Source organism: Equus przewalskii, chromosome 19 (assembly GCF_037783145.1).
Source record: "Equus przewalskii isolate Varuska chromosome 19, EquPr2, whole genome shotgun sequence".
Taxonomy (NCBI): Eukaryota; Metazoa; Chordata; class Mammalia; order Perissodactyla; family Equidae; genus Equus; species Equus przewalskii.
This window is the reverse complement of record NC_091849.1, coordinates 8,397,961-8,421,754: the sequence shown is the minus strand read 5'-3', so window position 1 is coordinate 8,421,754 and position 23,794 is coordinate 8,397,961. Positions and strand designations below refer to the sequence as shown.

Genomic DNA, 23,794 nt, shown 5'->3' with positions numbered 1-23,794 from the left:
AGAAAATCAAAGCAGTTTTGACCTTTAAAAACTTATCCATAAAAAAAGTTTGATGACCTTCTTTTTCAAACAGGATACTAGAGTTAACTTTTTTAAAAAAAAATCCTGTCATAAATGTTTGTATCTTACCACTTTTTTCATTAAGCAGAATATTGTAATGTGAAGAGAGAGTTGATCAAAAAGAATGTTTATGAAACACATCAAATCATAACATAACATAAAAGTTTTATTAGTACCTAATTTTAAAATCAGAAATATGTCAGAAACTCATGGCTTCTCCTTGGATCTGTATTGACACTTTCAGCTTGTCCAAGGATGATGCTGATAAATAATGATAGATTACTGAAGTGCAAAATGAAAAAACAGCTTTCTGGGGGAAAAAAATAAAACTCGCCAGTAACATATGGCCTGTGAAGGGGAGCAGGGGACAGGCTTTGGTGAGCCCGTCTTTGTGGGTCTGTCCCACTTAGTCTTTTGTGGGCTGATGCTCAAAGGAGGCTGGCACGCATATCCCCCAGGATCACATTCGCTTTCTTTAGGGGGATGGCAAAAAGCCTAAAATTGACTTGAGGCCTTTGCATTTTACTGCAGATGTGCCCCGTTTGTTCATACTGTCACTTCCTTAACCTCGACAAACATTCTAGATATTATGCTAAAACTAAAACTCAGGTTATTATTAATAAGAATATGTATACATTTGAGATGTGCCTGTAACTTTCCTTTTCTACACTTTGAGTATGTAAAAATAAATTGGGCAAAGCTTGGTAAAAATCTATGAATGGTTATTTTGACTTGTTTCATTCTTGGGCTGAAGTTATTTCTGACGTGAGGACTAGCCTCTGAAAAGTAGACACTTCACAATGAAATAGAGAAGTATTGCTAGTAATGTGAAATCCCGCCCGGAAACATATTTTCCTGAAAGCAAGGATTAAAACACATAAAACTTGAAGTTAACTAAGGTTTTAACATCTGTGGACTACTTGGAGTCTCATTGTTAGCTTTAGAAACCCAGCAATGACTTTTGGAGGGGTTTTCCTGCTCGAGCAAGAAAGACTTCCTCAGTAGGCTCCAACATCAGTATTTTTTTGTAGCTATTATCATGAACGTCACAGCTATAATGGAGATAATTGTCTGCTTTTGTAAAGCTCATGTAGTTTTAAGAATTCACCTGGGCCCGGCTGTGGTTCCCGGGGAATTTCAGTTTAAAAACTTGACATTTTAAGTCATAGTGCTGGCTTGTTTATTTCTACTACTAACTGAACAGGGGGTTGTGCAAAATCATGCAAACGAGTGTTTATGCTCTTTTAAGAGCAATTACTTTATTTTTTTTATTATTTAAACAAAGGACATATGTTTAAGTAAGAAGAAAAAGGAAATGAAGAAGAAAATAAGAAAGAAAAAGAAAGGAATAAATCACTTTAATCACAACCTAAAGAAAGCCATTGCTTTTTAACTTTGGTGAACATCATTTCAGAGACCTTTGTGTATATCCAAACAGAAGGATGAATGGAAGGATGAATAGATGATAGCTGAATGAGTAGACGGAAAGGTCTGAGGGAGAGAAAGAACATGTGATAAGGATAAGATCATACAATTTTAAGTTGAGGTATTAATTTTAAATTTTATTTGAATTTAACAGAACAAAAACTTAAGTGAATACTTAAAATAAGTGTTTTTTACTATAAAAGATAGTTGTTACTAAAACATCATTCAAAGAAAAATAATTATAAAAAACATCCTGCAGTTAGAGCCCCATTGTTATTGTTTCTGCGTTAATCAGTGCCCTGTGAGATGAGCGGTTAGGACTCCTATACCTTCCTTCTGTGTCTCTTCCCCACCGTCTCACTTGGGAGTTTTAACTTTGTCAGGGTTTGCAGAGTATTTGCTTTCTATCCTGCAGGTATAATGCTGCCAATTGTTAATTTAGTTTTAGACTATTCGATTCCTTTGTTTCTGATTTATTTATTAGATCTGTAATGATGTTAGAGTTCTCAGTTTGTTTCCTTAGCTCTGCGATCTCATTTTTCATTTCATGCTGTTTGTTTGACGTCTTTTAGTTCATACAGTTATTTTGTATTAAAAGTACCTATGGAGAATTTTATTATGGAGCTTTGCTGTCTTACATGTCTTTCACATACTTTGTTCCTTTCTCCCCAAATCTGTTTCTCTACAAATTAAAGCAGGTTAGAGTTCTAAGAATTTTGTCAACTCATTTTCTTTTTCTGACTGTTGGGGGTGGAGTAGTTACGGTGAAGTTAGGAGTCTCAGTTCTTATGCTCGTATTCTTAGTCACCACTTTTCACAGTTTATAGTTTACAATTACAGTTCTTACTTGTTCAGTAAATGATTGAATTTTTTTACCTTTTTTAAAACTTATTTATTTTGTGAGACATTTAGGGAACTAAGTTTGTCTGATTTTGCTTCATTCTGTCTCTTTACCTAGAAATCTTTAAGAACTCATTATGATTTAAAATACTAATTTTTTATAGCACTTCAGTAGTTAGAATTTTAATCTGTGTTTTCTTCATTGACTGTCATAACTACAAAATAATTGCTTATTCTCCTCTCCAGTTTATAGTTGAGGAAACTGAAATTCATAGTGGTTTGGCATCCATGGTTCTCCAGTAATAATTGGAGGAACTATAGTGCAAACCCAGTTCTTCTGACTCCAAAGCTCAAGTTCTTTCAACTTCAGGATGTTGTTTCTGTGCATCTTTAAAAAGGTAATAAGGAAAGTTGGCCTTTCCTTTTGGGCCATCACTTTCTCCTGGATTTTCTCCCACGACTTCGGCTCCTCCTTCTCCGTCTCCTTTGTTAGTTTCCACTTCTCTCCTTGGCTTTTAACATTGGGGTGCCCTAAGGCTTGACTCTGGGATATCTTTTCTGTCTATACTCACTTGCTCAGTGATTTCATACAGAATCACAGCTTTAAACATCATCTGTATGCCAGTCCTTATTCTGCGTTTATGTTTTCACCTTGGACCTCTCCCTGGAATTCCAGATTTTTACATCCAACAGCCTAGTCCACTTAGATGTCTAATAAGCATCTCAGTGTAACATGACCAGAACCAAGCTTGGGTTCTTTCTTCAGTTCTGCTTTTATCTCATTCTGTCCCTGTTCAGTAATGGCGTCAGCATTCACCTAACCGCTCAGGCTGAAAAGCCTGAACTCCTGTCTCTCTCTCCCTCAGCATCTGTCTTTCTCTGGAATGCTCTCTCTCCATCTCCTCTACCTCCCTCCTTCCTTCTTTTACTCTTCCCTCCTCTCCCCATCCTTCCCTTCCCTTTCTCATTCTCTCTTCCTTTTCTCACATGTATTTTATTAGCAAATCCTTTGGGCTCAACTTTGAGAATATAACCAGAATCTGATCACCCTTACCACTTCACTTCTAAGCCACTATCATCTCTCACCTGGATTGTTCTAGTAGCCCCATAACGTATCTTTAAACTTCTCTCTTTCCTTCCTGTACTGTGTTCTCCATGTTGGAACCTGAATGATCCTTTTAAAGTGTAACTTGGTGCTTGTCATTACTATATCAGAATCTCCTCATCTTGCTTAGAGTAAAAAGTCAAAATCCTCAAGTGGCCTGAAAGTTTCTACATGATGGCTCCCACTCTGATTTTTATTTCCTACCATTTTCCTTTTCTTTCACTTTGTTCTAGCTACACTGGCCTCCTTATTCTTCCTCCTGTGTGCCAAGTACATTCCTGCCTCAGGGCCTTTGCACTTGCTGCTCCCGCTGGAATACTCTTTTCTCAGATTTCTGTGCATTCTCATTTCCTATAGGTCTCTGCTCAAATGTCAACAGTGAGACCTGCCTTGGCCACTCTGTAACATTCGTCCTCTCTCATTCTGGCATTCTCCGGCCTCTCTTACCTGACCTTGTTTTTCTCCATAGTGTCCATCACCACCTAGACATGCTAAGTATCTCTATGTTGTTTCTTTTCCCAACTAAAATATGAGTTCCATGAGCTCAGGGACTCTGATTGTTCTCTGCAGTATCCTTGGCATCTAGAACAGTGCCTGGCACATCGTAGCCACTAAGTAATTATTTATTCCTCGAAATGAGTGAACGATGATTAGCCAACATTTGCTTCTAATTCCAAACCAAGATTATTTTCTTATGTATGTGTTTGAGATTTATATATATGTACCGTGACCAAATGGATTTGCTTCCCTTTTATGCGAGGACAGTCAAGACATTGTTAATTGTTGTATGTGGCACAGTTACTGTATGCTGCTAATCTCCTCAAACAATCTTTTGGTTGAGAGAAAATAATTTGATAAATTTTTGGCTGTTTAAAGTCAACATAGTCTCCTAAAACACTGAGACAGCTGTAATTCCTGTTGAATTAGGTGTGATGTGATGTGAACGTGAGAGGAAGCGGGGATGGTGGGTCCTCTCCTCTTGGAGGCTCTCCTCATGAAGGAAGGGAATGATTGGTGTAGTCAAGTGATTTTCTTAGATTTTAGAAAAGCAGATTTCATTAGATTCAGAAAGCAGACCTTTGTTATTGTGTGGCTAAAGAATTAAAAAGTAAATTACTTCAAAGGGAGTGAAATTTCTAAAAATGGTTATTCTGTCAAAGCAGAAAGACAATCCTGATAAGGAACAAAAGTGTGCCTTTGTCAGATGTGTTCTAGTTAAATTTTTAAAGGATATAACAAATGATGAAATAAATGTCATAGTCCTGTAACTCTTCTTTTAGATTAAGATCTGAAATGATCACAGAATGATCTGAAAATGATGAAGCACCCAAAGACCAGAAAATGGATTGTTTTTAAGTTATGTTCAGAGCCAGAAGGAAAAAAGAAAAAAAAACCCAAGCAGGAAATGAAAGAACCACTACTCAGGAAAGATGATGTAATATTAATATGCCGCAGAAAGAAGGCAGATCTAATCAGCTCCTGTTTTGTTTTCATCTTTTATGTTAAAACAAACAATGATTGGGAACCTAATTTTTAGTACTAAAATATTATCTTTGATATAACTAAAATGAATGGTTACTGATAAAAACATGACTTTTTACAAGCAGAAACCTGCTCTTTACCATGTTCTCACAGGGAGAGGCCTAACATTTTTCTGAAAGAGAGTCACAGTCCCTGCCCTGTCACGGAACTGTGCCCTCGCTGGGGCCAGGTTGGGGCGGGAGAGGAAGGCATATTGTACAGCATCTGGGGGAACCTCCGTTTCAGCAAACTCAAGATGATGTAGTAGGATGCACACGTTCCTCATGAAGGGATTTCGAAAGTGAGAAAATCCTTATAGGGAAAGGATTAATCTGGGAGGACTTTATGAAGCCAGTAAACCTTGAAGTGGGCTTTTAAAACAAGTAAAACATTTTCATTAGAGGAAAGGAGTAAGGAAAGCACCTGCAGTAAGGATAGTACAATAAATAGAATAGCAGTAACTCACATTTCTTGACGTCTCACTGTGTGTGAAGAACTGCTCTAAGTGGCTTTTATTATTAATATTAAAGTTATTTTTAAGCATTATATCTATTGTGTTATCTCATTTAGTTCTCATGTCACTTCTGAAGTCCTTGTATACTGCGGTGCTGAGAGATTCAGAGCAGCAATAGTAACAGCCCCGGGCACATAGCAAATGCTCAGTAAATATATGATGAATGGGTGAGTGAGTGAGCAAGCAGACACGCCCAGGATCAGTTACCCAGCCCATTAAGTGTTCAGCTCTAGAGTTGGTTGACTAGGGCTGACTCAGCCTGCACACTGAACAGAGAAGTGAGTGAAAACATTTGTGTACAGAAATAAAATGGATCCGGTAAAGGAAGAAGTTTGAGTAACTGATGGATTAAAACCAGTTTCACTGATGAAATTGTAAGAGAGTAGAGTGCTGAGGGTAAGAGCCAAATCTTTAGAGTCGGAGATCTGATTTTAAATCCTGCTTTCTGTATTTATTGGTCGTATTACCTCCTTGAGTGACACTTCACTTCTTTATGCCTCAATTTTTTGCAGATGCCAAAAATCTGTAAAATGGGATAGTGATCCTCTCCTAAATAGGAAAGTGGGATTAAGAGGAAGAACACATGGAAAGTACTTAGCACAGGTCTTGGCACATAATTATCCTCAATAAATAACTATAGTAATTATTACTAGCAGTTTTGATTCATTAGAAAGGGAAATAGCTCAATGAAACCAGTCCAGAGAAACTTCAACCTGGCAGTGGCAGCCAGGACAAATTGGAAGACAGGAGAGCAGAAGCAAGAATAGGGAAAAAGTTGTTGAAGCGTTCTAGATAGCAGTTACTGCCCACAAGAGAGTAGTGGTATGAAGGAGAAAAAAGGAGTGGGAGGTTAATGAATCAGAGAGACACTGTGAGGGCGTAATCAATCAGAATGTAATGATAAATTTATCAGGCATTTTATCTTTTTAGAGAATTCTGAGGTCACTGTTGACAACTTATTGAAATTAGTACTTAAATGTCCTTGGCTTGCAGCTCAAAGCTCAAGAATTGTAATGGTTCTAATTATGACATCCTGAATATGTTGGCAGAACTTCTTTTTTTCCCTTCCAGCCACCCTACCATGACCAAAATAATACCAGTTTTTTTGCGGTTTTTTGAGATCTAAAACAATCCAAGTATTTTATTTTTTCCAGGTAAGTCTCTCCTTGAGGGAAGGCTGCTGATTGAAACCCCATTGTCTGTTTTATTTCAGTGCACGCAGCTACTGACTCAGTCTGTAGACTCCAACAGAGGGAGCAGGAACGAAAAAAGGTAAAAGTAGATCATTTGGATAATGGGGCCTGTAAGTCCAGGGCTTTTATTATCATCATGTTATTAGCAGTTGCTTTTGATCAAAAAATTCTCTGAATTTGTTTTCTTTTATAGCAGTGATTTAAAAAGATTTAAAATGGCTAATTTATTGAAGATGTGTTGAGGTCTGGGCACATGATTATACCATCCATATTTTTATAATTCAAATTGCAGATCTCTTTTTTTTCCTTTTCAACATTTCCGTCTTTTCCCTGAAAGTGGTGTTTGTCTCAGGGAGGAGAGAGAATAGGATTTTTACATGGAACAAAAAATACCCACCCGATTGGAAATATAAATCTTTCCTTTGAGCCTGAAGCGTTGAGTGTGTTATGTATATTTCTTCTAGAGAAGGAAGCATTCATGCCTGTGGATGATTATTTAATGAATAGTCATAAGAGTGTGTGAATCACTTGCTGGGTAGTGCTTTGCTTATTTGAATTATATCTTAACTAAATTCAGATGTGGAAAAACAGCACAAGAATTTAAGTTCCTGTGATAATTTGGTGTTTTCACTTAAAATTTTCATAAAGTACTTTTATAGCTTATTTATTGCTCTAAAATAATAGACTTATTAAGAAATGTTGAAAATGCTAAGTCACCCTGAAAATAATGCCTTTTTGCATGTGTGTATATCAACAAATGTTACTATCTCCATTTCTCTGGAATGTGTGGTGGTTAATCCACAATAATAATTCAGATCTGCACGGTATGAAAATATACCGGAGTGAACCTTGCTAGAGTTAAAGTTTCTGCACCCTCTGCTCAACTCTAAAGGTTGATACAAAGTTTAAAAATCCAACAATTTGATGAATCAAGCCTTACTGAAAGGACTAGATATTTAAGCCAGGTGGGAAGGCCGCCCACAAGGAGCAGGATCCCAGCAGGCCAGGTCAGGGAGCAGGGCTGTTGCCAAGCAGGTTGATAAAATGGCACGGCAAAGCCATGGGCAGGAAAATCTGGAAAATCTGTGTCAGGGTGTAGTGCTCGCACGGTGTCCGGAGAGCACTGTAAAGGCAGGCACGGGCGCGCAAATGAGCTGTACCAGCTGGACGGCAGATACCTCTTTAGTTCTCTACTTCGCTGGGTGCCACTGGGATGAAAGAGTTTAGTTTATTAAGTTTGAGGCAATTTGTTCACTCAGGAACTAAAAGTCTGGAAGAGGAGGCCCAAGCCACTAACACTAAGTAATGTAGGATAAAGAGCGAGCAGTGGTCAAGATACAAAGAGCTTTGTAGGAGCGTGGTAAAAGGAGCCATTTCTTAGGAAGATGGTGGCATTCAAGCCCAACCTTGATTAGTGAGGAGGAATTCAACTGACAGAAAACGGGAAGAAAGATATTGTAGGCTGAGGGATACAGTGTAAGCAAAGGCAAAAGGCGTGAGAAGTTAATAGTCTTATGGAGCCTGGTGTGTAGCGTGTCTGAATGGGTATGTCTGGAGATGATTGTGGATGTTCTTGAATGCTGCATTAAACAATTTGTTGTTGAAGGCACCAGGAGCATTTCTGTTTTTGAGAAGCAGAAAGACTGTTTGATAGAACATTTGCTGTAACATATGCAATTCTCTTGGCTTTCAAAATAAAAATTGAAGAGGCGTTCCATGCCGCATGTTGCCTTTCTAAGAAACACGTTGCTGTGTGATTTAAGCAGGTTCATGAGAATATGCTCTCACATTATTGGTCTTTTTTCTAAGACATTGTCAGAGCAGTTAACGATTCTGATAAATGGCAATTCTTGTCATTCTTGAGCAGAACTAACCTAAAATTAAATTATAATTGGAATAATTCCTCTTGTTACTTGGAACTTTTTTCGCATTTGGTGTATTAACCATATATAAGTAGGAAAATGACCAGGTTAGGTAAAAAAAAAATACCTGGTATCTTCTCTTTCTGGTGGGTCCCTTTATTTGCTAGCTGTGTGCCCTTGGACAAGTTCTTGAGCTTCAGGCTCCTCGTCTGCAAAGTCAGTACCTGTTCTGCTTGCCTGATAGATTGACGTTCTTCTTACCTGTTAAATAGTTTTATATAATTTATGTGCAATGGCTTTGTAAATTGTATAGCACTCTCCAAATGTAAGCCAGCATTTTTGCCTTGCCAGCTCAGGCTTTTGTTTAAGTCGCTGGCAGTCACCCTGTGCCTAAGAGACCTGCTGTGGTCTGTTAGAGTTGGTGAAGCACTTGAGAACCCTGCCCATTCGTAATTTTCTAAATTAAATGAACTCTTCCGTGGTGGCCTCAAGAAATACTAAAGCCCTTAGAATGTTTTAGTCTTAAATATATTTCTTATAGACACTATGTCAGAGAATATTACTAAACTATTTTTTCATGGCATACACATTAAAAATTAGTATTTTAGAATATACTGAAATGTTGTGTTTCGCTAAGAATTGGCACGGAGTCTATGAAACCTACATGCATAAGCAGCTACCCTGATTATTTTCTTTTCCCAAGATAATTTAATAAAGTGAACCAGCTGAAAGTTATATACAAAGATCCCTTTTTTAGAGCTCAGAGAAAAGTAGAAATTCTTTATATTCTTCCAGGGCAATAAACTTTGTCGTTATGTCTTTTTTAGTGCTTCCCCTAGTTAGCAGAACATTTCAAATATGAATCTTTGAGGACTTTTTTCTTATTGACCATATCTAGCTTTTGCCGAAACTTTGATGAGTTTTCAGACTGCATAAAAAGGCATAGAGATGAAGTTTAATTTCTCATCTCGCAAGTATGTACAAAGTGAAATTGACCTCTAGCTGCATTTTACAATCCAGTGTTAATCCTTCCCCTTGGTTTTACTGTTGGCTACATATTTGAATGGCTCTCAGAACAAAGAAAGATGGGAGTAGTAATAGAATAAAATAGACTATTACCATTAATCGTTAATTCTTTTATGTCAAGACAATTTGTGGAATTCTGTGGGAAGTAAATTATGATAAACGTCATTCATTCAAATCGCATTTCCCGCGATTGATATCCTACAATGCACATTCCCCAGTTATTTGACATGTGTCTTGAAAACTACCCGTTAATACAAAGTTGCATTTTAGGTGCTAGCAATAAGAGTAGTGAAATGAAAATAGAACTAGCTTATAAAATTCATTGGCGCCTGAAAATATGCCATCAGGGAAGATGGGCTGGTTAATATCTGTCAGTAGTTTAAACTTTGGTTCATATACCAGGTCAACTTGTGAAGCCCCGTTCAGTCAGACTAGAGATACTCATAAAGTAAACATGAATCCTTTGATTCATCTTGTCCATAAATATTTATTAGATTTATGATACTCTGTGATACTGTCTTCATGAGAGCAGTGAGATAGCATGGCTTATACGTTGTTCTTGATAGAGTTTGAAAATGCAGCATAATAGATCAGTATGTACTACTCTATGTAAAATCATTGTTGACAGTTGTTATTCTGACACTCCTTACCAAAGTGAATACTTTTTTGTTTGTCTGTTCGGCATATGTAAAATTAATGGCATGTGTATTACTGAGAGATGTCCCAAAGGGCCTTTTAGACCTTAGTTGGCTTCTTCAGTCTTTTCCCTTAGACCAGGGTTTCTCTCCCTCCGCACTGTTGATATTTGGACCAAGTAATTCTTTGTTGGGGAGGCTGTCCTGTGCTTTTTAGGATGTTGAGCAGCATTCTTGGCCTTTTAGCCAGAAGCCAATAGCTCCTTCCCCTAACCTGTGTTGTGATAAACAAAAATCTGGGGGACAGAAGCATCAAAATCACCCCCTCGCTGAGTAGGCATCTCACGGGGATCCAAACTGGCAAACCCTGGGCCACCAAAACTGAACATGCAAACTTAACCGCTGCGCCACCAGGTCGGCCCACAGAGATTGCTTCTTAACAAGCCTCACAGGACAAAACCCCTAATGTTAAAGAATAACAGTGAGAAAAAAATGCAAGTAGTGGTTTTTTAAATTTTATGCAGATAATCATACCAGTAAAAAAAACTAAAAAATTAAAAAGTACTGTAGAACCTGAGGAAAAAAAGTAAGAGATTATTAAAGATTTTTTTTTTTCCTTTTTCTCCCAAAGCCCCCTGGTACATAGTTGTGTATTTTTAGTTGTGGGTCCTTCTAGTTGTGGCATGTGGGATGCTGCCTCAGCATGGCCTGATGAGCAGTGCCACGTCCGCGCCTAGGATTTGAACCGGTGAAACACTGGGCCGCCGCAGTAGAGCGTGTGAATTTAACCACTCGGCCACGGGACCAGCCCTCTTTTCTTTTAAAGATTTTTTTTTCCCTTAATAGTAAGAGATTATTAATTTTAAGTACATTAATATTTTTTTTGAAAAAAGGAAGAAAAACAATGTCTACATATTGGTCTGTCACAGTAATGAATAGTAATATTATAGTTTGCTTTAGATTCTTATGCAGGTTTGTTAATTACTTCATCAAATTTGAACTTTGCATATTCAAAGTAAATAGTATAAATGGATTTATCAACCTTTCTTGACTCATAGTTGATTAAAAATGCTTTTTATTAATTTTAATTTTGAAGAATTTCTTTTACATGAAAAAACAGATATGTAGTTTGGAAAAGTTTTAAACATAAGAGTAAGTCTAAAAGAGATTCATAAAAATCACACTTGACCATAAATTCCAGAAATTGCAGTACTGTCTTTGTTTCTTTGGAAACCATTCTAGTAGGTCAATGTCTCCACAGTATAAAAATTTTAAGTCCAAGGGAAAACATATTCAAATTTAAGTACAAAACAATGGTAATGTAGAATGATAGAATTGAACTAATTCAGGTAATTGCTGTGTTACCATTGTTTAAATGCAAGAATATTTAATAACCCTGGGGTTAGAGAGACTGAGCATCCAGAGAAAGCTGAAATGATTCTGAACTGTTAGGAATTTTCTTTTGAAACGAACATGTGTAGCCGACTTCACCTTTGTCTGAGACTGGCTATCTAACTGAGAGTCCTCTAAATTAACTTCAATGTGGAATACAAAGTTTATTAAAGGGGAAGCAATAAAAATGTCCTAATTTGAAACATGTATTATTAAAATTTGGCAATAACCTCAGCAATTATTTAGAACTTAGACCAAAGAAAGAGTTTTGGTTTAGGAGTATTTTATCACTGACATTGTTCAATGTTGCCAGTGCCTGGTGATAGTAAAAAACCGCTTCCAGTTGTTTGTGGCATTGATTTAAGTTCTGTACAGACAATGCACCGCCTTATTGCTTGCACCCAGGCTGAGCTCTCCCACCCTCCTGCTGCGGGTATGCCACTAGTACATATTGTTATCATTGTGAAAGAAGAAAGCTGCAGACCATCATATGTTCTATGACTTCATTTTGTTGTAATTAAAGAAATATGTTTGTATAAACATAGGAAAAAAGTCTGTAAGGGTACCTATCAAACTATTAATGATACTAAGAAAAAGGATAGTAGGGAAAGGATTTGGTGTGTATGTGGGGGGAATTATCACTTTCTATTAGACTTGTATGAATCCGTTTGAATATGACTGGTGAGATATGATCATTGTTTTTCAGAGGTATTTTCATTAGAGGAACCCTTATTTCAAAGTAAATCTTCCACAGAACCTTATTTATTGAACATAAAAGCAGAATTACTGTGTTTGAAGCCGTGCTGTGTGCAGGTGATTATGATCTGCAATTAGCTCAGTATTTATAAAAGGTTTTTCCTTATTTCTGAGGTCTTTTTAGTTGTAAACAGATTCACTGGCATGTTTGGCTAAATCTTTGGATTTTATAACTTTCTCGTGTATGACCTGGGAGGCATGCTGATGTTAGAATTGTTTCAGTAGGAGTGAGGACGTATTGTGGCACTCCTTTAGGAGGCGGGATCTTTGCTTCTTCAGATTAAGCAACAGTCCAGCTCCTTGTCATTCTATTCTAGTAAAGTTATAGCTGACCAGACTGCCTTTCCTCACGTTTTAATAGCGATACCCTAAGATAACCTTCATTCCTAGTGGCTTAGAATACTTTTTAACTTTCTCCTAGGTGATATGTAAAATATAGCTAACTTGGGGTTTTTCGGCTATTTTATGCAAAAAACCTTGTGTGTCTAGAAATCTTAGAAAATGAATTACTCTGTATAGCCAAGTTTGCCACAGAGCTGAGATTTCTGTCTTCTTTAAGCACGATACAGATCTTCCTTGAGTTACAACGGGGTTACATCCCGTTAAATCCATCGTAAATTGAAAATATCCTAAGTCGAAAATGCATTTAATCCACCTAACCTGCCGAGCATCATAGCATAGCCTCGCCTGCCTTCAACCTGCTCAGAACACTTACATTAGTCTGCAGATGGGCAAAATCATCCAACACAAAGCCTATTTTGTAATAAAGTGTTGACTATCTCATGTAGTTTATTGAATACTGTACTGAAAGTGACAAGCAGCGTGGCTGTCTGGGTGCAGAACGGCTGTAAGCGTATGGGTTGTTCACCCTCGTGATCGCGGGGCCGCCCGGGAGCAGCTCTCACAGCGCTGCCCAGCATCACAGAGAGGCTTGTGCCGCATGTCGCTGGCCCGGGAAAAGAGCAACATTCAAAATTTGAAGTATGGCTTCTACTGAATGCTTATCACTTTTGCACCATCATAAAGTGGAAAAATCCTAAGTCCAACCGTTGTAAGTCGGGGACTGTCTGTGCTTTTATAACTTTAACAATTTTGGATGGAAATCTTTAAAAATATATTTCATACTATTCTGGTTTTTATTAAAAAATTATTGAATGTTACAAATTTTCTTTATGAATTAGAAATTATTAAAAATATACAAGTTTTATGTTACAGTGAATGCAATGATATCCTCAAGGAATAAGAAAGAAAGGAAGTTTCTCTGTTTCAAATGCCCTCAGATACTGTGTGTTTTAAGTTTTTGTATTTGTCTTCTCCTTTACTGTAAGACTGACATCTATCATTTTTTCCCCCTCATTTATCAGCGTTTCTTTTTCTAATTGTGACTTTTAATGTGGTGTAGTTTTGGAAGCCAGTTAACCTGGTTAGAGTTGCATGTAAAGTGGATTCACAATCAGAAGAGCTTTTCATGAAAACTGCGATGTTTGTAAATGGACTTTCTAGCATCATTTCTTTTTTCTTCAAGGTCCCCGACTTACAACGGCTTCAAGGTCTTACCATATAGTTCTCAACGAAGTTTCAGATAGATGTTATTTCCAGGTAGCTGAGTTTTCTTTGTGAAGACTACAATATTGTCAGTAAATGAATGTATAAGCTGCCCCTCCTTTTCTTCTTTACTATTTGTTAGAAAGAATGCAAGATTGCCTAGCACTTATTGTTATTAAAGGTGGGAGACTAAGAAAAGATAGTAGAGTGACTTCAGGAACTTCTTGATAAGAAAGCAAGACTAGATTTTCAGTTGGGTTCAGGAGTAGTCAGCATTCAACTCCTCATGACCTGGACTATGAGGCCAAGAAGTGATATGTCTTATGTGAAAAAGCTACTTGGCTGTATATATCTTTAGTCATATATTCTGAAACTTGAAAACAGTGATACTGGTATTTGGCCACATCTTAATTAAAGTCTTTTCTTATAGCCAAGTGGTAAATAGTGGAATCATCGGGGAGGAATGAATTGCATATGGGAGTAGGAGGCCGAAACTGCTGCTTCTGAGTTGCCCGGATTGTCTGAATTATTACAAGATTCTGTAGCTAGAATTATGTTACTAAAATTAAAGAATAAAAAACTTAAATTGCGGAGAATAAAAGGATAAAAAGTGATTTGATCTGCCTTCTAGATGCTTTGCTTATGATTTGTATAATACTGTTTATCTTTTACTAAGCACCCCAGGCAGTGAGCTAGACACTTGACATGTATTACCTCTGGTCTTTACAGATATTATTTATGAATATAAAGTATTATTTTCTGCATTTTAAAGTTAAAGAAACTTTAACTTGCTCAGAGTTGTGCAGCTGGTAACAAGTGAACCACAGTTTGAAATGAGGTTTTTTTATTGTTTTTGGGGGGTTTTTTATTTTTAAGATTTTTTATTTTTCCTTTTTCTCCAAAGCCCCCCCGGTACATAGTTGTGTATTTTTAGTTGTGGGTCCTTCTAGTTGTGGCATGTGGGACTCTGCCTCAGCATGGCTTGATGAGCCGTGCCATGTCCGCACCCAGGATCCGAACCGGTGAAACCCTGGGCCGCCGAAGCAGAGCACGCTAATTTAACTACTTGGCCACAGGGCCTGCCCTGAAACAAACGAGGTTTATATGCCTCTCAAATCTTCATTTTTCTCCATTGAGCTGACTGGATAAAGTGCTGCCTGGTGGGAAGTGGAATGAGCTATTGTCTTGTGGTCCACATCACAGGGTCAGCTGAGCCAGTTATGTTATTTCAATTAAAAAGAAAAGAATAATCTATTAAACAACATTTGAGCATGCATTTTAGTATTCTCTGTATTTATTTATTTATTTTTATTTTATTTTATTTTTTTTAAAGATTTGTTTTTTTCCTTTTTCTCCCCAAAGCCCCCTGGTACATAGTTGTATATTCTTCATTGTGGGTCCTTCTAGTTGTGGCATGTGGGACGCTGCCTCAGCGTGGTTTGGTGAGCAGTGCCACGTCCGCGCTCAGGATTCAACCAACGAAACCCTGGGCTGCCTGCAGCAGAGCACGCGAACTTAACCACTCGGCCACAGGGCCAGCCCCTCTGTATATTTTTACAGCTAAAGCAAGATGCCATTTTGAGGAAGTTTATTTACATTTTTCTTTATTTTAGTCTGACTATGGCTTTTCTCTTAGAATATAATAGTTTTTGCAAAAGTTGCATGAAAAGACTTTAATGAACTCTTCATGTTTTATTCATCTTTTGGAGAATTACAATCCATGAGGCTGAAAAGTTAAAAAGTGTTTTGTATTTTGTTTAACCTGCTTCACGAATTTATTGAATCTGCAAACGCCTCCTTAACCCTCTTTTCCCACCACTGTAATTCCTGTTCGGATCCCATGGGTCTGTGGGACATATTTTAGGGGAATGTCTCACTATAACTCAAACCTCAGACTCACTTCAACCTCTTCACTTGCACCACTTCCGTTCTTAGGAAGACACATCAAACCGACAGAAAAAGGTCTTGGAATAGCTTCTTTTTTGTCTTGTGAAAGTGACTTTTAGCTATGTATGTAACACTTCCTCTGGAAAGATCTGATTTGTATTTTGTGATAGAAAAGGCATGGGTTTGAGTGTCGTAAAGACCTGTTTGAGTCTACAACTTCATAAGAGTGACCACAGAGAAGTAAATGTTGTCCTTAAGCCTTCATTTCTTCATCTGTAAAATTGGAATAATGTAATCCTATAGGAAGGATTTTTAGAAGTAGATAGGATATATAGAATGACTAGCAGAAATATGTATTTCATAGGTACTTAGAGCATGAGGGCTTATTCAGCCCTTCATCCTGCTTCTCATCTTGACCCAGACGAGAGAGAAAATAGAGCAGCAAGGCCTATATGGGCAGCGTGAAAACCCAGTTCCCATCTTCTTCCTATTAGCGTCTTTCTGGTGGCCAGCAGCTGGATTACCAGCATCTGAGTGCACCAGTGTCCTGTTCACATTAGAGCACTGGAATTGATAATGACTTTAGGTGCTTTCTAGGTTTTTATGGTATGCATCCGTCATGGTTTTTGCTTGTTTGTTTAGTAGGACTTAGTTTCTGTCAAAACTTAACTTCTAAAGACATGTATGTAGAATCTTCGAGGCAGGGGTATAGTTATTTTTCATACTCTCTTTTTCTCTTTAGCTCTTTGTTGTCCATATTTAAAGATAATTGAAATTATACTAAATGTGTGCCTTTTTATTTATACATCGTCTCATCTTTATTGTTGTGGTACTCAAAAGAAATGAATCTTTTCATCCTTATATAGAAATATTAAGGAACATCTCAAGAAGAACTTAGATATTTGACACAGATGCTTTTGGTGTTTCTTTGCTTTAAGGAATGGAAATGAACCAGAAGATATTTCTTGAGTTCTTTTCCAGTGATTAATAATCTATGATTCTTTTAAATGCATCTAAAAAATATTTTATGTGAGGCATACATTTTCATTTCTTATAATGATGATTCTTTTGGCATATATTCTTTAAATTTGATTTAAGAATTATATGTAGTTAAATGGAATTTGAGGAAAGACAGAGGTAGAAAATTACTTGGATTGCATTCAATGTTGTCATTTAAAGATACTAGACATTTTTAAAATTTCATAAATGTGAATATCCATATTCAGTCATAGTAAGAGAGGCCTTCGCCTTAGATGTTTCTAATATGTTATGTTCCTGTTAGACATTGAAACTATAGTGCAATTTTGTCATTGTGACTTTCAAGCTGATTGCTATAGTAACCAAACATCAAGAGGTAAAGTTATGTTTGTTTCTTCTGCGTAGAAAAATAATTGTCTGGAAAATGTCATGTGACTTTCAAATTTTCTTTTCTCAGATTCATAATGACCATTTAATAGCTAGTGAAAAACAGCATATAATCCAGTGGGAGGATTTCATGAAAGAACAACACAATAAACAGGCTGAAGTGGATGAAGAGCACAGAAAAGCCGTGGAGAGGCTTAAAGAACAATATGCCGAGATGGAGAAGGACCTAGCAAAATTTTCAACCTTTTAAGAAACTTGAAGCCCAACAATGACAGACTAATCAGAAAACATTGACTACTCCCAAAAAACTATGCTCACCAAACCATTTAGCCTCTGCTTCAAGCTTAGCAATATATTCAATGGCACTCTCACTTCAGAAGAAAGAAGCTTCTACTGGAGTCTTAATTAAATGTTTAATAAAAGAAGAGTGCTACATCTTTCCAGTTTTAAGTGCCTATATATGATTATTTGAATGGGGAGGAGTAGGAGGAAAAATGGGATAAATGTATTCTTTGTTAATCAGAATTGGTCTTCTTTCCATTGATTATCTCAGAGAACTGTAAGTGTAAACTTGTTAAAGAGAAAAATAATTTAATTCGTTCTTTTACAGGGTTAATACTAGTTTATTATTGTGGCTTAGAAGGCAGATATAATAGCTGCCTGTCATGGCCGCCTCGGCTATTGGAAGAATGTGTAAAGTGTTATTCCATGAGTAATGTAGACAGCAATGACTGTCCTGGGAACAAAGATCACATTTAAGAGAGGCAGGAGTCCAACCCTGTCTCCCCTGCGGCAGAGATGGCCGTGCTGCTGGTGGACCTGCCCGTTGGGAAGCTTACCGGTTTTGCAGTGCAGCATAATGCCGTGTGTTTCACTGGGTGACAAGACACACGGTGAATTCTGTGGCCTTCCAGCACTTAATATGTTCAGCTTTTAAAACATGCTTAGAAGGAAAAGCTTACCAAAAATATAGTTGACTTTGAGCCTTTCCAAGAACCATAATCTTGCCCATAGTATTTACCTCATTTTTGTGTCTGTTTGGCTGTGGGTAAGCTTTGTAAGATAAATAATGTCTATATATATTTCAACTGTTTAATGAGTAATCAGCACAATCTGCCAAGGGGTCCCTCTGGAGCTATATAAAGATTCTGGCTCTGAATAAACCAGAAGTATTTGCCCACATGGCAAATGATCCATGTTAAATGTAAATCCTTTTTAGTGTTTAACGTCTGTTCTTATAAGCAGGTGTATTATGATGAAACATGTACCAATTCTGTCATCACTGTGATCTTTAAAAATCTGCATTTAACAAGTCTAATTGAGGAACTAAGTTAATTTTTTATTTACCATTAACCAGGCAAAGTTAAATGCAATAATTTCAAGAGATTTATGGCAAATGAATTTGAGGTATAGATAAATCTTTCAAATATTTTTTACTGCTCTTCAGTAAAGAAAGGCACAAGAAAGAAAATACTCAACTCTCTCATGTTATCTCAGTGTTGCTACTGCAGAAAAGTGACAATGCTTGCTTGTGTAAATTTATGGCTTACTGTCAAAGCTTCATTCTTGGCTGCATGTTGAAAATGTGATTAAAGTTAATAGAGGAGATGAAATAAGTATTTGAGATTTCTTTCAATAACACTGAACTTCTGCCAACTTTCTCTGTCCGCTACTGTAGACTTGACAGGTTCATCAATCATCCTCTGGTACCTGGACTAAAAAGAGCACTTGCTGACACTAAGGCATGTTGGAATTTTCTTAATTCTCTTTTAGTGGATGGAAAAAAAAACATACTTCCAAAAATATCGCACACATGAAAAGGGAGGGGAACCTTAAATGAAAATTCCCTTTGTACTGTATGTAGGCAGTTTTAGGAATGCTATTAATTGCCAATGCTCCATTGAACAGATGCTGTAACCAAGAAATCAGGACTGTGTATGTGAGAAGGGAATGTATCTTAACTGTGGTTGCTCAACTTGTGCAGCCAAGATTTCTCATAGTGTTTGTTCATCTCATAAGAATAATAAATACTTTACCATGTGAGTTTGTATATATTACGTAAGGATCTAAGGGACTTCTTAAACCAAAATGAATTGATGGGCTTTTTGAGCTTTAAACATTAAGATGATAAATTATTTCTTTGTAACTTTGTTAGCTATTCAGTATTACTTCTAAAAGAGACAGTTGGTTTGCCTTTTAATATTTTTAGTAGTGAACACTTTCACTTATATTTCCAAGTTTCCAGAACACCTTTGATATGTTTATTATTTATATATAAAAATTAACTTTAGTAATTACATAATTTACAGCATTTTTGCTGTTAATGCTGTTGAGCAGTGATAATGTGGGTTCTGTGTACCTCAGAGGGTTATTTATGATGAAATAATATTTTGTCATTTTAAAGTGCTATAGAAATGTTTAAGTTCTAAGTATTTTCTGTTTTTCATTATGATTTCTTTTTTGACTCGCGTGGGCTTTTTTATTTCCTAACATGTAGATTTTTAAATTCTTCTTATTGTTCTTATTGTTGATTTCTGCTTTAATTGAATTGTGGTCAGAGGATAGATCCATATATGCCTGATGTGTTGAAATTTGTTGAGATTTGCCTTATGACCTAAAATATGGTCATTGTTTGTAAATGTTTCATTAGTGTTTGAAAATATGCATATTTTCCAGTTGTTGGGTGTCCATTAGACCAAACTTGTTAATTATTTTGTTCAAATTGTCTCTATTTTACTGTTTTTTCCTCTACTTGATCTCTCAGATTCTGGGATGTGTTGAAATTTCCTTTTCTAGTAGATTTTCTGATTTCTCCCTGTAATTCTGTAATTCAATTTTTGTTTTAAATATTTTGAAGCTTTGTTATTAGGTACATACAAATTTAGAATTGTTTAATCGTCCAATTTTAGAATTGAATCTTATATTTATAGTCATAGCCTCTATTTCTAAAAATGTACTTTATTTCATTTTATGTTGCTTTAAAATCTGTATTTTTAAAAACATATTTATATAGGCCATACCAGCTGGTTAGTATTTGTATAGTATATATTTCTTTATCCTTCTGTTGGACTTTTCTGTTATGTTTTAGATGTGCTTCTTAAAAATGGTAACTAGATTTTTTTTTTCCTTTCTATCTGATTATTTTTTAACTGGAGAGTCTAATCTAGTTGAAATTACACATATATTAGGATTTATTTATACCATATTATTGTGCTTTTTGTCCCACTTTTTTCTGTTTCCTCATTGCCCTTGTTATTTTGCCATCTTTCAGATTGATTGATTTAGTTTTGTTTTTTCATTTACTTTTCCTCTACTAGTTTAGAAGGTAAAAACTCAACTTTTATCTTTTAGTGCTTACCAAGAAATTTAATTTGCATAATTAACTTAACAAAATCTAAAGTTAATATTGTTACTATCTTCCTAGACATTGTCATTGGAGACTTTTGAACCAAGTTTGATTTCCTCCCCTCAACTTATAAATTGGTGTCTAGAATTTTAGTTTTATTTTGGTCTGACTCCAAAAAATAGTTATTTTATGCAGTCAGTGTTTGTCTAGATTTACCTACAAGTTTACCATTTTATTATCTTGGAGAATTAGCTGGGTATATAATTCTGGATCATCAGCTGTTTTCTCTCAGTATTTAATGACATTATTCTCCTATTTTCTTGCTTCTGAAATGACAGTTGTCAGTCTGATCAGTATTCCTTTGTAGCTGTGTCTTCTCTTTCAGGTTATGTTTAAGGTCTTCATCTTTGGTGTCCTACAAACAAAGTCATTATCCTACAATGTGTCTAGCTGTGGATTTCTTTTCATTATCCTGTTCAGATTCATTGAGCTTCCGAAGCTGAGAATTAGTGCCTTTCATAAATTCTGGAAAATTCTCAACTTTCATTTTTTTTGACTATTGTACCTGCCCCATTCTCTGTTCTCTCCTTTAGGAAATCAAATTAGATTTATATTTTATGTTGCACTCTGTTCTCCATATCTCTTTATCTCTGTTTCATGTTTTCTATCTCTGTATGTGTCAAATTCTAGATAAGTTCTTTAAATCTTTTGTCTAGTTCGTTAATTCTGTCTTCTCACTGTCTTTAACCTATTTAACCTATCAAGTTTTTAATTAAGGTTATATTTTTTTTCATTTCCGGAAGTGTTGTTTGGTTCTTTCTCAGACTTTCCTGGTCATTTGGGATAATTCCATTATTGCCTCTTTTTCTTTTTTTTAAACATAGTAAATGTACTTATTTTATGTTCTGTATATGATAATTTCCATTTTCTTGTCTTTTTTGTAGATCTGAATCTACAGTTTGTTGTTTTGTCTAAAGCAACAAGTTTATGGTGACTTGTTTTCGAATGTGGTCAGTGATTTTGATTGTGAGTTCATATCTTCTGAGCTTTATTTTGGGAATTTGTTTTCTTTGAAGTGTGTGCCTACAGAGAAACTTTTTTCTTCCAGCCGCACCAGTCTGTTTCTTGTGGCGCTGCTAGCCCTGGACCTCTGCAAAGTCAGTTTCCACCTGGGATTTCCTGCCTCTCCCTCCCCGTCCTTCAGTGCACGTGCGTACACACTCACACACGCTTGTAAGTAGTGGGAATTTCATCCTCACACACATGGGAGTGTTGCGCTGTGATAGAGCATTCCTAGAGGAGACCTTTTCCTCCTTCACAGCTCTACTTCAAGTAAAGAAGAGAAACTGCAGGTGTTTACTTGCTCACTGAGAGTGGTGCCCTTTGGGGAGTTCACCAGTCCTGCTTCTCCTCCAGCTCAGTCCCTGTTAGGAACTGAACTGTGTCCCCACCTCACATTTGTGTGTTGAAGGCCCAACTCCCAGTGTGACTGTATTTGGAGATAGGGCCTGTAAGGAGACAGTTAAGGTTAAATGAAGTCATAAGGATGGGACCCTAATCTGATAGCACTGGTGTCCTTATTTATGAGACAACAGAATGCTCTCACCACACACACAGACAGAGAAAAGATCATCTGAGGACACAGCAAAAAGGTGGCCGTCTACAAACCCGGGAGAGAGGCCTCGCCAGAAATGGAATTTTCCAGCACCTTGGTCTTGCACTTCTTGCCTCCAGAACTATGAGAAAATAATTTTTCGCTATAGTTTAAGCTACCCCATCTGTGGTATTTTGTAATGGCAGCCAGAGCAGACTAATAGAGGCCCAGACCGTGATTCCTGTCCCCACGCAGGCATGGCACCTTGAAACAAGTCCTTCTAGGCTACAGTGATGGGGAGATGCTGTTAGCACAATTACCACTTCCAGAGCTAAATTACCCACTTTTTCCTCATCTGCCTTCAGTTGTTTTCATTAATTTGCTGTGAACTTAGCCATGAATTAAAAATACACATTTTTTTTCTGGCATTTTTGGTGTTCAGTAGCTGTTGAGGTTTCTAGGTACAGAAATGGCATGTTAGACAAGGATATGTTGATTTTATTAAAATTTATCCCCAAAAGAACGTGACCATATTCTAGTATAAAAGATACCTTTTCTTTCCATTATTGTGCCAAATACTTTCTGTCTGATTGCTGCTTTTTACTATCTGTGAGCAAATTTGTTTCTATTACTACTATTGGATTCTTTCTTTTTACTATTTGTGAGCTAATAAAAGCAGATAAGAGTGCAACAGTCTTGTTGTGAACCTGCATAACTCATATGAATATTTTGTTTGGGATTCGTTTTTCTTCTTTTCAGAACATTATTGTGGTTTGTGAGGATGTCCCAGGGCCCTACTATGGACGTAGACAGAAGTACTAGATCTGTGGTATTAAACCCAAAGTACCATTAAAATCTAGAGGAGTCACAAATGCCTCTGAGATGCGTCGTGAATTCTCTTCTTTGCTCCTGTAACACGTAGGCTATCTGGACACTTCCATTTACTTTCTGAACTGTTTCCTAATGTACATGTGTTTCAATATATTGGGTTTTGGTTGCCATTGCAATCAAAAGGTGGGGGGTTTTATTGCTTTGGAATTTAACATAATGACAGCCTTTCCTGAATTTGTACCCGAGGGGCTCTTTTTTCCCATTTAGGGCTGTAAGTCTATATCTCAGGATAAAAAAATACCAGAAAAATATTTTAAACATTATTCAGTCAAACTATTTGAAGCTACCATTATAGAAAAAGTATTTTCTAGTAGTTCTTAATCCTACAGAAAAATTTTATAATTACTTCATTAATTTTCAACTCCAATAAGTGAATATTAATATTTTATTAACTTAGTGCAACTCAAGGTCATACAATGAAGGGAGGATTGAAATCCGTCGTATCACGTGCTGCCTGCTCTTCCTTGTTCTTCTCATTTTTAAATTTTAGCTGCTGAAAACAGTGCTTTCTTGTGACTTGTGTCTGGCAACAATAGCAAAGCAGGAGTTTCATATTTATGTTTCATAAGCAAGAGAAAAGAAACTTAGATTTTCAAATATGATGCACTCCACAGAGCAATAAATTAATAAGTAGACTAACATTTGATCCCCACAAAAATTCTAGGTTCAGATTATCTCTGAAGAAATAGTCAAAATCACTTTAAGGTAAGTAAACACAATACTTATATTTGTATAACACAGTTTACAGCTTCCAGTGTGCTTCTAAGGACCTTAAATGTAGTTTAATCTCACTTCATCCTTATAACCAAGACATACTGATTCTATTCTTTTATAGAA

General features: G+C 36.5%; 1 protein-coding gene across 4 annotated transcripts in view; it reads left to right on the top strand.

Annotated features, from left to right (window-relative positions):
- The window catches only part of BLOC1S5 (biogenesis of lysosomal organelles complex 1 subunit 5), a 70,456-nt gene that overhangs the window by 28,788 nt on the left and 17,874 nt on the right, over nucleotides 1–23,794 (top strand). For 2 of the 4 annotated variants that reach the window (XR_011529575.1, XM_070584027.1), the window contains exons 4-5: nucleotides 6,679–6,737; nucleotides 21,581–21,705. Coding sequence is in view for 3 of the 4 variants with exons in the window: in XM_070584027.1 (XP_070440128.1) it covers nucleotides 6,679–6,737; nucleotides 21,581–21,705 (184 nt within the window). In the remaining variant the exon portion in view is untranslated. Of the gene's footprint in view, nucleotides 1–6,678; nucleotides 6,738–17,196; nucleotides 18,743–21,580; nucleotides 21,706–23,794 lie in introns of those variants that run through there. The other 2 variants (XM_070584028.1, XM_008517580.2) reach the window with 2 other exon arrangements.